The following is a 13,396-nucleotide window of genomic DNA, read 5'->3' on the forward strand; positions in this document are numbered from 1 at the left end:
CGGAATAAATGACTGCTCATATTCCAGCATACGGCATTCGCATTGAACAAGAGTGAATGGTTTGTCCACTTTTTTTTTCATCGCTGTTGTTGTAGTGTATTGGGAAGCCAGAATGTGCATCCATCAACATAAACATACATTAGCCGACCCCTGTTTGTTTTATGTGTTATTTATAGTAAACCATATTACAGATGCGTTGTCAGATTTAAGTTGAACCGCGTCCTAGTGCGTGCCGAACCGTGTGTGGAGAACCGTACGGTTCGATTTTTTTCCGTGAACCGTTCCACCCCTAATATATATATATATATATAAATATATATGAAATATATATATATATATATATATTACCAAAAATATTTTGGTTTTTCACAATTTCTAGACAAAGCTTGGCTTAACTACAAAAAATATATATTCATGATAAAAATACTAATGGGAATTTACCATTTTATTAATTTACATGACTTTTCCAGGTCTAGAAATCACACTTTGTGATGGCTACCTCATATATCCAGTTTTTCTAAAATTGTGGTAATCTTGATTTTTTTTGGGGAATCTTTTTTTTTTTGGCCGATTTTAATGCTCGTTTTATGCATTTTGAATAATTTTAAGTCTTTCCTTTTGGAAGTTGAGAACCATTACTCTGTATAAGTCTCTCAAGGCATCTCCATAGCATTTAGTGAGGAATGGAGTAGAATTTAAGACTTTATTCACAAAAAATCATGAAAAGCATTTGCTGATGTTATCAAATAATCTTATCAAAGAATCATGCGATCCGGTTCATAAAACTTGTCCAAACAATTTATTTACAAGAACGAAATGATCCGGGAAGTGGGTCTGTTCCTCACACAATGCTATCTTATGGCATCAGAAGACTTGAAATGTAGTCCAAGAGTCATATGGACCACTTGAATGAGACTTTCATGGCACTTTTGAGCCCTAGTCTGGAAAAAGTCACCAGAATGTTCTTCAAAAGTTCACTTTTTTGATCCACGGAAGAAAGTCGTGAGGGTTTGAAACAAGATGAGCTAAGGGGAAGCTCCCATTATAATAAGCAAGGTTAAATACTCTATTATGACAAAGAACCAGGTGTTCTTTGTGCTCCTCACGGCTGTTTTTTAGAACGACTACCTTACATTCAAGGATGATAAATACATCTGCAGTGCAGTGGAGGAGATGTCCTGGAAGAACTTGAGTCATGACAGAAACTCTTGATAGAAGAAACCTCAAAACAAAGCTGATGTGTCTGTATCCCTTAAGTGACTAGTTATATAACAAAACCACCTCTTACACACAGCCTCTTGCTCTCTGCTGTCTGTGTTGACACAAGAGTGGCAAAAGAGAGAGGGCAGTGGGTTGTTTCGCTTTAGGGCGCTGGATGTTGTTGGTGGGGGGCAGTCATTCACCCAGGGTGTTGAAACTGCTCTTTCCTGTAATCAGTGCACCCCGCTTTCTTTGATCACAACATTGTTTCAGTAATGAGCCACACATACAAGACAGCAAAGCCCCTGCTGTCACCTCAGCCCTCCGAGGCACAGCTGCAACAGAGAGGCAGACCTCGAGAACGTCCCTTAAGAGACTTGTTAGTGACTGTCACTATTATTGTTACTTATATTTTTTAGGTTAGGGATTTGAGCATCCAATATTAGGATGTTTTATTAAAACTGTATCATATTGGTCAATATTGGAGGTGTATCATCCAGTATGTAATATTTTTTATGCATGCTCATTTCCCTTATTTTTATATTTCATTTGCAGTCATCTAACCTTTAATCTTTAAACTAATCATTTAACACTGTTAAATGTAATATTTAGCAAAACTCAAAATGAATATCCATTTTGCATGCCATTGTGATGGCCAAATTCACTTGTAGCATTTAAAATGATAAATTAAAAAAAAACTGTATTTAGAAAAAATAGTATAGAATTTTGATATCGGCCATTTATTGGTCATCGGACAGAACAGAACTGTAATATTTGTGCATCATTACAGTGTTCTGTGATCTTAGTACTTGTGCATCTTTACATTTTGTTGTTTTAAAATAGTTTTCCTTTGATTTTGATTTGCATACTGTCACGGAAACACCAGGCTCTTCCACTCATCAGCGATCCCAATCACCGGAGTTCTGATCACCCGCACCTGACCGTCATTTACTAATCACCAGCACCGTATAAGAGCACACAGTTCACACAAACACATTGTCTGGTCTCCATTGTGGAAAAGGACTCATCGCTCATGCCAAGCTACTTACCTGAACTCTTGTTCCAAGTCTCCCGATCTCCTTCGTCTTCTCACTCTCTCCAAAACCTGGTAACCGATTATACCGTCATCAGTATCCTTGCTCAACTCAGTAAAGACTCCTTATCTGCCATATCCTACCTACTTCTGCTATTTATCTACATCTGTGCAAAAAGCCCGTCTGTTTGATTCTAACCTGTCTGTGTCTTGAGTCTGACCACACGTTACACATACACATTTTGTATTTGATTAAATGGAATTTATCTGAGAGGCTAATGTTAGAAATAAGTTAGACCTATTTGTTAAGATAGGATCAGATCAGGTAGGATTTTTTAAAAAGAAATTAATACTTACTTGAATATTTAGCAAGGATGCATTAAATTGATCACAAGTAAATACATTTAGAATATTAGGGGGGAAAAAATCAAATATTTTATGTATAAATGTATAAATTTTTTCAGGATTCTTTGACGAATACTGATAATAATAAGCAATGTTTCCCGAGCAGCAAATCAATGTATTAGATTGATTTTTGAAGGATCATGACACACTAAAGACTGGAGTAATGACTGCTGAAAATTCAGCTTTGCATCGCAGGAATAAATTACATTTTCAAACGTATTAAAATGGAAAACAGTTATTTTAAATGGTACTAATATTTCACAATATTACTGTATTTATGATCAAATAAATGCATCTTTGGTGAGCATTATTTTTTCAAACACTAAACATTTTTTTTACCAACCCCAAACTTTTGTATAGTCGTGCAAGCTAAATTTCAGAAAAGCCAGTTGATAAGTTAACAATGAAAATAAGAAATACTAGACAACCTGTCCATTTAAATGCAAAAGAATGTGCATCCAACCTCATATGGAGCTCAGCATCGCTGGAGCACATGTCCTGTTTGAGAATGCATGTACAATGAGGAATTCCTTCATGGTTGGGCAGATTTTGTCTCATGTATTTTGTTTTCATTATTTATACAACATTTTTAAAACACTTTTAGGCTATATATGGAATCCAATGTAGTTTTTTGAATCCTAGACTCCCAGAGGTTGCACTCAGAGGAGCTGTTTGTACTTCTAAAAGTTATCATTAGTTTTCCTGTCGATGCATAACAGCAGTTGATGAATCCTAGTTCCTTTTTTATATGAAATTCCGCTTTAATAATTGCATACCATTTATTTAGCCAGTAGATTCAATGATGCACAATACTGAATGTAAGTCTTTGAGGATAAATCCCACTGTAAAAGTGCTGATCATAATTTGCAACGTAGTAAAGCTGTCTACAACATTCACATATGTTAAATGGCACTTTATTTAGTACCTTTATGGCCATGCAATATGCTGCCTGCTGCAAGTGTATGACGCCCCACTGTTTCTGACATGACTGGCTTCATCATGGGTCCTACACATGGTGCTGTCAGCCCTCCCATGTTTGTACCTTGAAGGTTGTACATTTTTTTTATAGCCAGATTAATTTTAATGGAAAGATATAACCCTCTATACCAAGAGGCTTGAAATGGTTATATATAGAGTCCTTAACCAAGTCAACCAGCAGATAGTAGTTCTACAACAACTTCTCATTTGACATATAAAGGCCCAGCTTCTAAATTGCAAAGTCTATGACTCATGCAAGACATTTATTATTTTATTTTATTATTTTAATTTTCAGACACATTTTAGAATTATTTAATTTATTGGCATTTTTGGCATTTATTTTAAGGAATCGTGTTAGAAAAAAAATCTTAGAAAAGCTGTTGAGCTAGTTTGGTAACAATAAAAATGAGCTAGTTGTTAACAACAAAAAAAAAAACAAGTTAACAATAAAAATAATTTAAATGCAAAAACAAAAATGTGTTAAAGGATCTCTGACATTGATTTGGCCATGGATTTTCAAAACTGCTTGGTTTAAGGAAACATACCTGCTATTTATATACTTTTCTATATTTAGTAGACACTTTTATCTAAAGCGACTTGTACGTTTTTTAATTTTTTTTTATTATTTTAGTTTAGTTTAGTTTTCCTTAATTCAGCTTCAGTAATTGAATTGGCATTCTTATTTCAATTCTGAATGATACAAAACCCTGCTTCCTACAGTCCTTTGCTCTATTGCCAACCTTCTTGGTTGCTCCCAAAATATCCTGAGCCACCCTGACTCTCCATGTAACCGTGGTTGTCAGTTTGACCATCGGCTGGAAACAGTTATGTAAAAGGCAGAACTGGCTGCTGTTAGATGGGCCTGAGAGGAAGCCTGATTAAAGGCAGAGCTTTGGCAGGGCACATGAATAATCTCTCCAGGCATGTTTGGATCTGCATGCCTGGATGCTGCTGGTACTGTACGATGTGTCACGGATGATGAACTTAGCATTTAGCGCAGACTTGTGTGTCTCCTGCTGAAGCACACACATGTACACACACAGCTGTCGGCTCTTGTGATTGCTCTTGAGAGGTTGAGTGTGGAACAGCAGTGTGGGTGTTTGAAGATCTTAGCTAAATTATTTTGACTCTTGACCTCCACACGACACGTGTGACCTGTTATGCTTGCATTCCAGATACAACGGAGTTAAATTAGATGGCTGGAAGAGTGAAAGTGTGAATGGGTTGATCTCACATACAGTACCCTGTGAAGATCATGTCTAGGTTATATTTCACCCCTAAATAATAATAATAATAATAATAATGATTACATTTAGTTTTTTTTTAAATTCTCATTACAGTAATGTCAATAAATTGTATTGTTTTACAAAAAATGATTACATTTAGTTTTTTTTTTAATTCTCATTACAGTAATGTCAATAAATTGTATTGTTTTACAAAAAAAAAACATTTTGGTGAATGTTAATATTAATAAAATTTAAAATCAATATTTTGTCAGTTTGCATTTATACATTTTAATATTTATTTCATTCAAATTGTCTATACAATACATTTTTATTAAAAGTGCTTGTGTGTTTGTGTGTGTATGTGTATGTATATATGTATAAGATATTATTAAATATTTCAATTAAATTATATTTTAATATTTTATTTAAATATGCAACCTTCTTGTTATTATTAATAATTGTAATTTTCATGAAGATAATGTAACATGAATCCAATCACTTTATTTATTTATTTTGTAGTTATGTCTTTTTTTTTTGCCATGGATTCAAGGGTCTTTGAGATGGAAATTGTATTTTAAATATGACACAGTATATTATATTTGGGTAGCATCTCTTTTGATAAATTGGTTAATAATGAATATGAATATAAATTCATATTCAGTGTCCTGGCGGACAGCAAACAGATGGCCATAAGAAAATGGTTAAAGGCAGAGCCACATTCTCATTCACATCATACTCAACATTTGGTAACAGTTTAGTATAGGGACCAATTCTCACTATTAACTAGTTGCTTATTAGCATGCCTATTATTAACATATTGGCTGTTTTTTAGTACTTATAAAGCACATATTCTGCTTGACCATATTCTACATCTCTACCTAAACTCAACAACTACCTTACTAACTATTAATAAGCAGCAAATCAGGAGTTTATTGAGTCGTAGTTAATGGTTTGTTAATATCGAGAATTGGACCTTAAAATAAAGTGTGACCCAACATTTATATTATGGAAAGTCTTTCTCTCTGAAGTATTAAATTGAGTCTAAAAGGCTAACTGGACTAAGTGCATTAAAGCCACGCAGCCAGATTTTCTTTGAATTGTTAGGATAGATGTATGTAAAGAGAGAGTTCACCCAAAAATGAAAATTCTGTCATTAATTACTCACCCTCATGTCGTTCCAAACCTTCGTTCATCTTCGGAACACAAATTAAAGGGGACTTTTACATGGTGTTTGCATATAAATGTGTCTTAGCAGTGTGTGGACACAACCACCCTACAATGATAAAAATCCATTCACTTTTTTTTTTTTTTAATCCCCAAAAAACCTAGACAGTTTCATTTATCAAGCCATTTTTATTTTCTCAGAAAGCCATTTAGATCTTTTTGTCAGAAAGCTCTCGGATTTCATCAAAAATATCTTAATTTGTGTTCCGAAGATGAACAAAGGTCTTGCAGGTTTGGAACGACATGAAGGTGAGCAAATAATGACAGAATTTTCATTTTTGGGTGAATTATCCCTTTAATGTATTTTGGTTTATTAAGATAATAGCACCATGTTACAGTTATTGTAGAAGGAGAAAAAAATGTGTATGTATATATATATGTATGTGTGTATGTATATATATATATATACACACACACATATACTGTATATGTGGTTTCATATATGCGATTTTATTAATTATTTATAAATATCTACTTCTTTTACTTAAATAATTTATAAGATTGATGATTCACCCTAAAACATCCATCAAGACATTTTCTAAATAAACCCACATAAACTAAAATGATGATAGCTTCTCCAGTTCCTTTCAAATTCAGGAATTGAGAGTATAATTTAGTTTGAAGAACACTGTGGCCTCTGATTTTTCAAGATTGACTGGAGGTCTTGCTCTAGCTGTATCAGAAGGATTCGCTCATAGCACCCTTGAGCACTGGGATGTTGGGAATGGCTCGTGGAATCAGATTAGTAGAGATATAATTGGGTTAGTGAGAGTCTTGAGTGGCCAGCGAGACAGAAAGATCAGGTAATCCACACAAGCTGCTAAAAGTTGAAGCAAACAGTTGAACTACAAACCTTGAGTGTGAAGAATGTGTGCCCACATACGAATCTCCGATAAAACTAACATTTTAATTGCACACAAACACATACAGTTCCTTCAGCTTTATTATTTTGTCAAACATTTGGATAGCTGATGCCTCCGCTTTCTTTTTGTTTCTCTTTTCAGAGTAAAGAAATCACCTTTCAGCTGCAAGAGGATTTGATGAAAGTCCTCAATGAGCTCTACACGGTAAGTACTGTAATGAATAACACTCCTCTCATTGACAGCTATGTATAGTAAGCTGTGATAGTCAATCTCTTGTGAGAACAGAAAAATTTAGTATTTCATGCCTGTACTTCTTCTAGCTTCAGGCTGCACCCAGGAGTGTACTATGGTAAAAGACCCATAAAACCGCCTATACTTCATGCATCCTCATCTCTGACCTTGGTAGATTACGGTGTTTACACCAATAATCAATAGTTAATTCTCAGACTTTAATTACAGCTGTCAAGCCCTCCGCAATCGCTCGGAAGATTCATGTGTCCTTTGCTTCCCCTGCGGTCTTAATAAGAGGATAATGTATTCCCAGGTCTAAAAAACACCTGCTATGAGGACTTGTCCTCTGTGTGTTTATTTGTTTGCAAAGTTCAACGTTGCATAATATGTGTTTTTCTGTTAAATCTGTTTACTTTAGTTGCTTTGTACTTTATTAACATGTCTTAACTAAATGATTTGAAAAAGTGTAAATTAAGTGATGAATTATGTATCTTCAATGTTAATATTCCAAGTTTTTGTTTTTAGCCATGAGTGACTGTCAAAAACAACACAAACGACGGAGAATTGGTTTCTTTTTGTAACTCATTGTGTCACTAGTTCCACACATGGTGAAATGCCATTGGCCCCATATCGTACTCCTCATAGCTGTTTTTAAAACGGGGTTCCTCAATAGGCGGCCCGCTGGCCACATCCAGCCCGTGAGAGAAAAAAGTTTGACCCACGTTAATTTCAAATAATGTGGCATGAAAATTCAAACGCAGCATCAGAAAGCTACATTAACTTACATCGTGTCTACATCGGACGCGAGCGGCGCGACGCAATAAAATACAGAATCCATTATAATCAGTGATGCTGTCAACACTGGATGCGGCGCGACACGACAAATCCCCGACAATAAACTGCTGACTCGTTCTATTTATAACGTACTGACACAACGTTCAAATGATTTGCAATGCTTTGTCGAGTCCAGTGCCGATACGATGTGACAGCAAAAACATGGCGAGTGTGTAGAAAAGAAAAGTGGACACGGAAAATAGATGATTCAAATGTCTTGTTGAAATATAAAGTTGAGTATCATCAGCATAACAATGGAAACTAATCCCGTATTTTCTAATAATATTACCGAGGGGCAACATGTATATTGAAAATAGCAGATGGCCTAGGACAGATCTTTGTGGCACTCCATACTTTACTGGATTTAATTGAGATGATTCCCCGTTTAAATAGACAAAGTTATAGCGATAGGAATGGTAGGATCTAAACCAGGGTTCCTCAATAGGCGGCCCGTGGGCCACATCCGGCCCGTGACAGAAAATTGTTTGGGCCGTGCTAATTTCAAATAATGTAGCATGAAAATTGAAACGCAGCATCAAAAAGCGACATAAACTTACATTGTGTCTACACCGGACGTGAGCGGCGCGGAGTGACACAACAAAATACAATAGAACCCATTATAATCAGTGATGCTGAACTATTTTGAGTGAGTGACTGATACCATCTTTGTTATGGAATAGCCTACACGTGTTGGTTCGCAGTGAGTTCACGGTTTCAACGTACAAGTTTGATTTAAATTATTTTCAAGATCTGAGGTAAAATATATATTGTTGCTTTCACTATGGCTATAAAGATCACGCAAAATATTCAAACTCACATTAGACACTTTTAATATTGAATAAAGCACATAATCATTACCTGAGATTATCACTGTCATATTTTGTATGTTTTTCCTGCCGCGGCGTCGCAGAAAATAAAAAGCGTTCCTAAAATAGAATCCCATGTAGCTTATTATCACGTGTCGCTGTCGCGGGTGGTTAGGACAAAAACTACAAGGAAAAGATACTTTTTATCGCGTCGTGTCCAGTGTTGGGGAAAGTTACTTTTAAAAGTATTGTTTGAATAAAACAGACTATGGGGGAAAAAATCTTAATATTCATCTTGTGACTATTTTAACAAAAGCAACAATAATATAATAAATGTAATAATAATAACAATTATATATATAGGTCAGTGGCCTTTGGCTTGGTATTGTTGGCAGAATTCGGCCCTCGGCGAAAACTAATTGAGGAACCCTGTTTTAAAACATCAGATATGTTCTGATTGGTTGGTTTTGTCATTTTGCACAGCATTTCAGTTTCTATTATACATAGCAGTGAAGTACATGGGATTTTCAGATTCAGCTTGCACTATTATTTAAAAGTTTTTCACCAAGGCAGCATTTTTTTATTTAAAAATACAGTAAAAAATAATATTTAGTATTATTGTGAAATATTATTACCATTTTAAATAACTTTTCTATTTTAATATATTTTAATATGTAATTTATTCCTGTGATGACAAAGTTGAATTTTCAGCATCAATATTCCAGACTTAAGTGTTACATGATTCTTCAGAAATCATTCTTATATGCCGAATCATTTATCAATGTTGAAAATAGTTGTGTTGCTTAATATTTTTGTGGAAACCATTTTATATATATATATATGACTATTAATATTAAAAAATATTAGGATTCTTTGATGAAGGGAAAGTTAAAAAAGCATTTTTTTGAAGTAGAATTTTATTGTGGCAATGTAAAACTGTACTTTTTTTTTTCATTTTTAAAAATATTTTATATAATACAAATAATATTAAATACAAACTTGTTAATATAATACAAATTATATTAAATACAAATTAAATATTTAATATATTATATTAAATATATTTTAACATATATATTTTTAAAGGGGTCATATGATGCGATTTCAATTTTTCCTCTCTCTTTGGAGTGTTACAAGCTCTTGGTGCATAAAGAAGATCTGTAAAGCTGCAAAGACTAAAGTCTCCCGCATAAACACATTTCATTACACCAAATACACAAAATAATGTTCTTTTTAGCAGCATCATATGACCCCTTTACATTTTTGAAAGAATATAATATTTTAATATTTGATTTAATATAATTTAATACATCTTTGCTATATTAAAGTATTAATTTCTCACCCCAAACATTTGAATGACAAAATTGCTACTTTCAACATTTTCACTAAACTGGTTTCAATTAGAAATGGTTATTTGATTTGTCTTTCCATTCTCTCATCATAAGAACCCATCGAGAAAATCAATCCCAGATTCTTTTTTATTTTTTGAAGCAGTCACATTTATATTTTTTGAACGTTTGATCTTGTAACCGTTCCACACAGCACAGCTTCCTTTTGATCAGTGTAGAAGTATATCATCCGTTTTGACCTGAATTACCCTTCGGGAGGGAAACACTCTTGTGGGACTGTTGCATCAGAAACCCTCCATGCAACCACAGCCAGTAAAATAACAGGTCTGGTGTGACTCTAAAATCGGTCCTTCTAAAACCAGCAGAAATGTAAACAGAGTCCCAGAGCAGTAAGTGGAGAGCGGGGCCCCTGGTTTGGTCTGCCATCCTAGCCATGTGTCTAATTATACAGTTGTGGACAGCAGTGCACTGTGCTGCTCCGACTGTACATATTTATGAACAATATTTAGTTTGGTCCACGTTTTATAGTCAAGCTCTCTTTTAAAGCCCTTTGAGGCTTTACTGTACTGTGAATGCTGCGTGACTGCCATTGTGATTATGGCCTGGACTGACCTGGTGTTCACAGGTCTAATCGTGAATGCGTCCTTGTAATCAGCTTGGTGCTCAGTCACCTTTGATTGAGGCGAAGGCAAGCTGATGAGTAGAGCTTAGCGCTTTAGCATTAGCGTCAGGCTTCACAAGAGGCTTACATCGCACAAGGCACAAAAACATTACAATCGTACTTACAAAATTGTTATAGGTTTCATTTTTTCCACCTAAATAAGTGTTAGTGTGTATTTCTAACAGTCAGACAGCTAGGAAAAAATGAGAGGACAGCAGCTAATTTTTCCTGACTTGTTAGCAGTGCATGCTAATGCTCATATTTACGTTTAGAGAATAAAACAAACACCTTACCCTTAAAGGGATAGTCCACATTAAAATAAAAATTCTATCATTATTTACTCACCCTCATGTCATTCCTAATATGTATGACTGAATTTCTTTTGTTTCTTTTCTTTCGTAAAAGTTATTTTGAAGAATGTTGGTAACCAACATGTACAGTATGGACAAAAAGTACAATTTAAGTTAATAGGAGCTGAAACTGTTTAGTTACCAATCTTCTTTAAAATATCTTCTTTTGTGCCCCACAGAGAAAAGAACTGCATACAGGTTTGTAATAACATGAGGGTGAGTAAATTATGACTGAATGTTCATTTTTGGCAGGACTGTCCCTGCAGGGTTAAAGTTTGGAGAGTAACTCGTCTGCCACCATTTTTGCTAGGAATATGTTTTGTTTCTTAATGGTTGTGCTAACAATTTTTTCCTGACAGGCTATAAAACTACCTATTAAAAATCTATTGAATTTATATTGAATGATGGACCCGAGCCATATCCACTGTTATTTTAGGATTTATACTAATAATAGTATAGTATTTAAAAATATTTTACTATTTTTAGTTTAGTTTTAGTGTAGGTTTTAATATTTTTATTATGTGCCTTTGTCATTTTTATTTTATGAATTATTATTTATTCTTTAAATTTTTTAATATTTTTAGCTTTATTTTTATTTCATTTTTAGTATTAGTAATTTTAATGCTTCATCTTAAAATGAGTTTTTAGTTCGTTTCCAAGGCAGCATTTCTGATGTTCTAGTTTTTTTAATTTAAGTTTTCAGTATAATATTTTATTTTATTTCAGCTTTATTTAAATTATTGAAAGCAATTTTTAATCATATCAGTTTTAGTTTTAGTTAACGATACCAACACTGGCCATATCTAGAGGCTAGAATATCATAGAGATTTAGAGGTCTACCCACCCAGAATACCACCCAAAATACCATAGCAATGCACTAAAAACCAATAAAGAGTGTCTTAGCAACCATATAACATGCATTAGCATCTTATCACCACTCTTTTTTCCAGAAAATGTTTCAGTATTGCTGTGTACTTTTAAAACTTCATTTTATATATTTCTAGGAAAAGAGCGTTATCAGCTGCATGCAGTGTTCAATCATGCCGTGCCGATGTTACATCAATTACAATGTGACAAAGCTTTTAGCATTAATTAAGTGCTCGCTCTTTGTGAAGAGTTTGACATGGTAGGCATAATTAGTTTGCTAGTACAGGCTCATACGTTCTGAGTCACATCCTAATGCTCGTTATAAAATTAATCTGGATATGACTAATTGCCACCTAACCAAAACAATGACTCAAGCCGTCTGAAGCAGCGTTTACCATTATGTTGCACATTCACATCTCAATAATTGGATTTCTTCACATGGGTTTAGTAGTCCAATATGTGCATTTCATCTGAAAAGGCCTTTGGGTTTGATGAAAGAAGTTGAGTAAGGTAAAAAATATTAGGTGATGCGGTACAGTATGCGACTGATTCTGTTTGCAATTACCAGTTTACTTCAAATATGACGTTTTACCAGTGTAATAGTTTCAATATCTCTAATAGTACCAGTAAAATTGTTTGTTTTTTTTCTTGGTAGAATAAAAGCTCCATCATGGCCCATTAAGAAGCTAGAATTTTGTTTCATTTGGTTATTCTTTGAAAGAGCTGATTGTAACTTAAAGGGGTCATATGATGCTACATGCAGTTATACAAGTTGTTTGAACTGAAATGTGTGTTTGCAGTGTGTGTTCACAACCACCCTATAATGATAAAAATCCACCCAGTGTTTTTTTTGTTAATCTACTAAAATCTTTACCCTTTTCTCAAAGCGAGCCAATCTCAGATGCCTGTCTGTGTGATGTCACAAAAACAGGCCCCTCCCACGATAGTTTGATTGACAGTAGCGTTTCAGCACAGACTGGACTGGCGTCTTACCTTTGACCCGCCCTGAGTGAGCTGTCATCAGTCCGCCATTGTTTCACCGCCGGAGTAGATGTAGACAAGAATGACTCCTAAGCGATTGAGGTGTTCTGTTGTTGGATGTAATAATGAACATAGCAGTCGTCATTTACTCCCGACATCTGAGCCGCTGAAGATGCAGTGGATTATGTTTGTTTTTGAAGGGACTGCTCCCCCGATCTACATAAATGCGTCTGTTCTCGTGAATCATTCGTGATCCAGCCTCATCTAAAGAAGAAGTGAGTGTAAGGTTTTTTAATGAATCTTTGCAAATCGCCTTTCCTAACAATGTGCTAATTAGCAAGTTTCACGATGAATGCGGCTAAAGTAAACAGTCTCTCTGAGAGCAGCT

At 34.6% G+C, this 13,396-nt stretch overlaps 1 protein-coding gene across 5 annotated transcripts in view; it reads left to right on the forward strand.

The window, feature by feature from the left end:
* The window catches only part of LOC107670373 (SLIT-ROBO Rho GTPase-activating protein 1-like), a 114,866-nt gene that overhangs the window by 54,818 nt on the left and 46,652 nt on the right, over positions 1-13,396 (forward strand). For all 5 annotated transcript variants that reach the window (XM_016462947.1, XM_016462950.1, XM_016462946.1 and 2 more), the window contains exon 4: positions 7,071-7,133. In XM_016462947.1, the coding sequence (XP_016318433.1) occupies positions 7,071-7,133 (63 nt within the window). The remainder of the gene's footprint in view (positions 1-7,070; positions 7,134-13,396) is intronic.

Source organism: Sinocyclocheilus anshuiensis, unplaced genomic scaffold (genome assembly GCF_001515605.1).
Source record: "Sinocyclocheilus anshuiensis isolate Anshui unplaced genomic scaffold, SAMN03320099.WGS_v1.1 scaffold949, whole genome shotgun sequence".
NCBI classification, from domain to species: Eukaryota; Metazoa; Chordata; class Actinopteri; order Cypriniformes; family Cyprinidae; genus Sinocyclocheilus; species Sinocyclocheilus anshuiensis.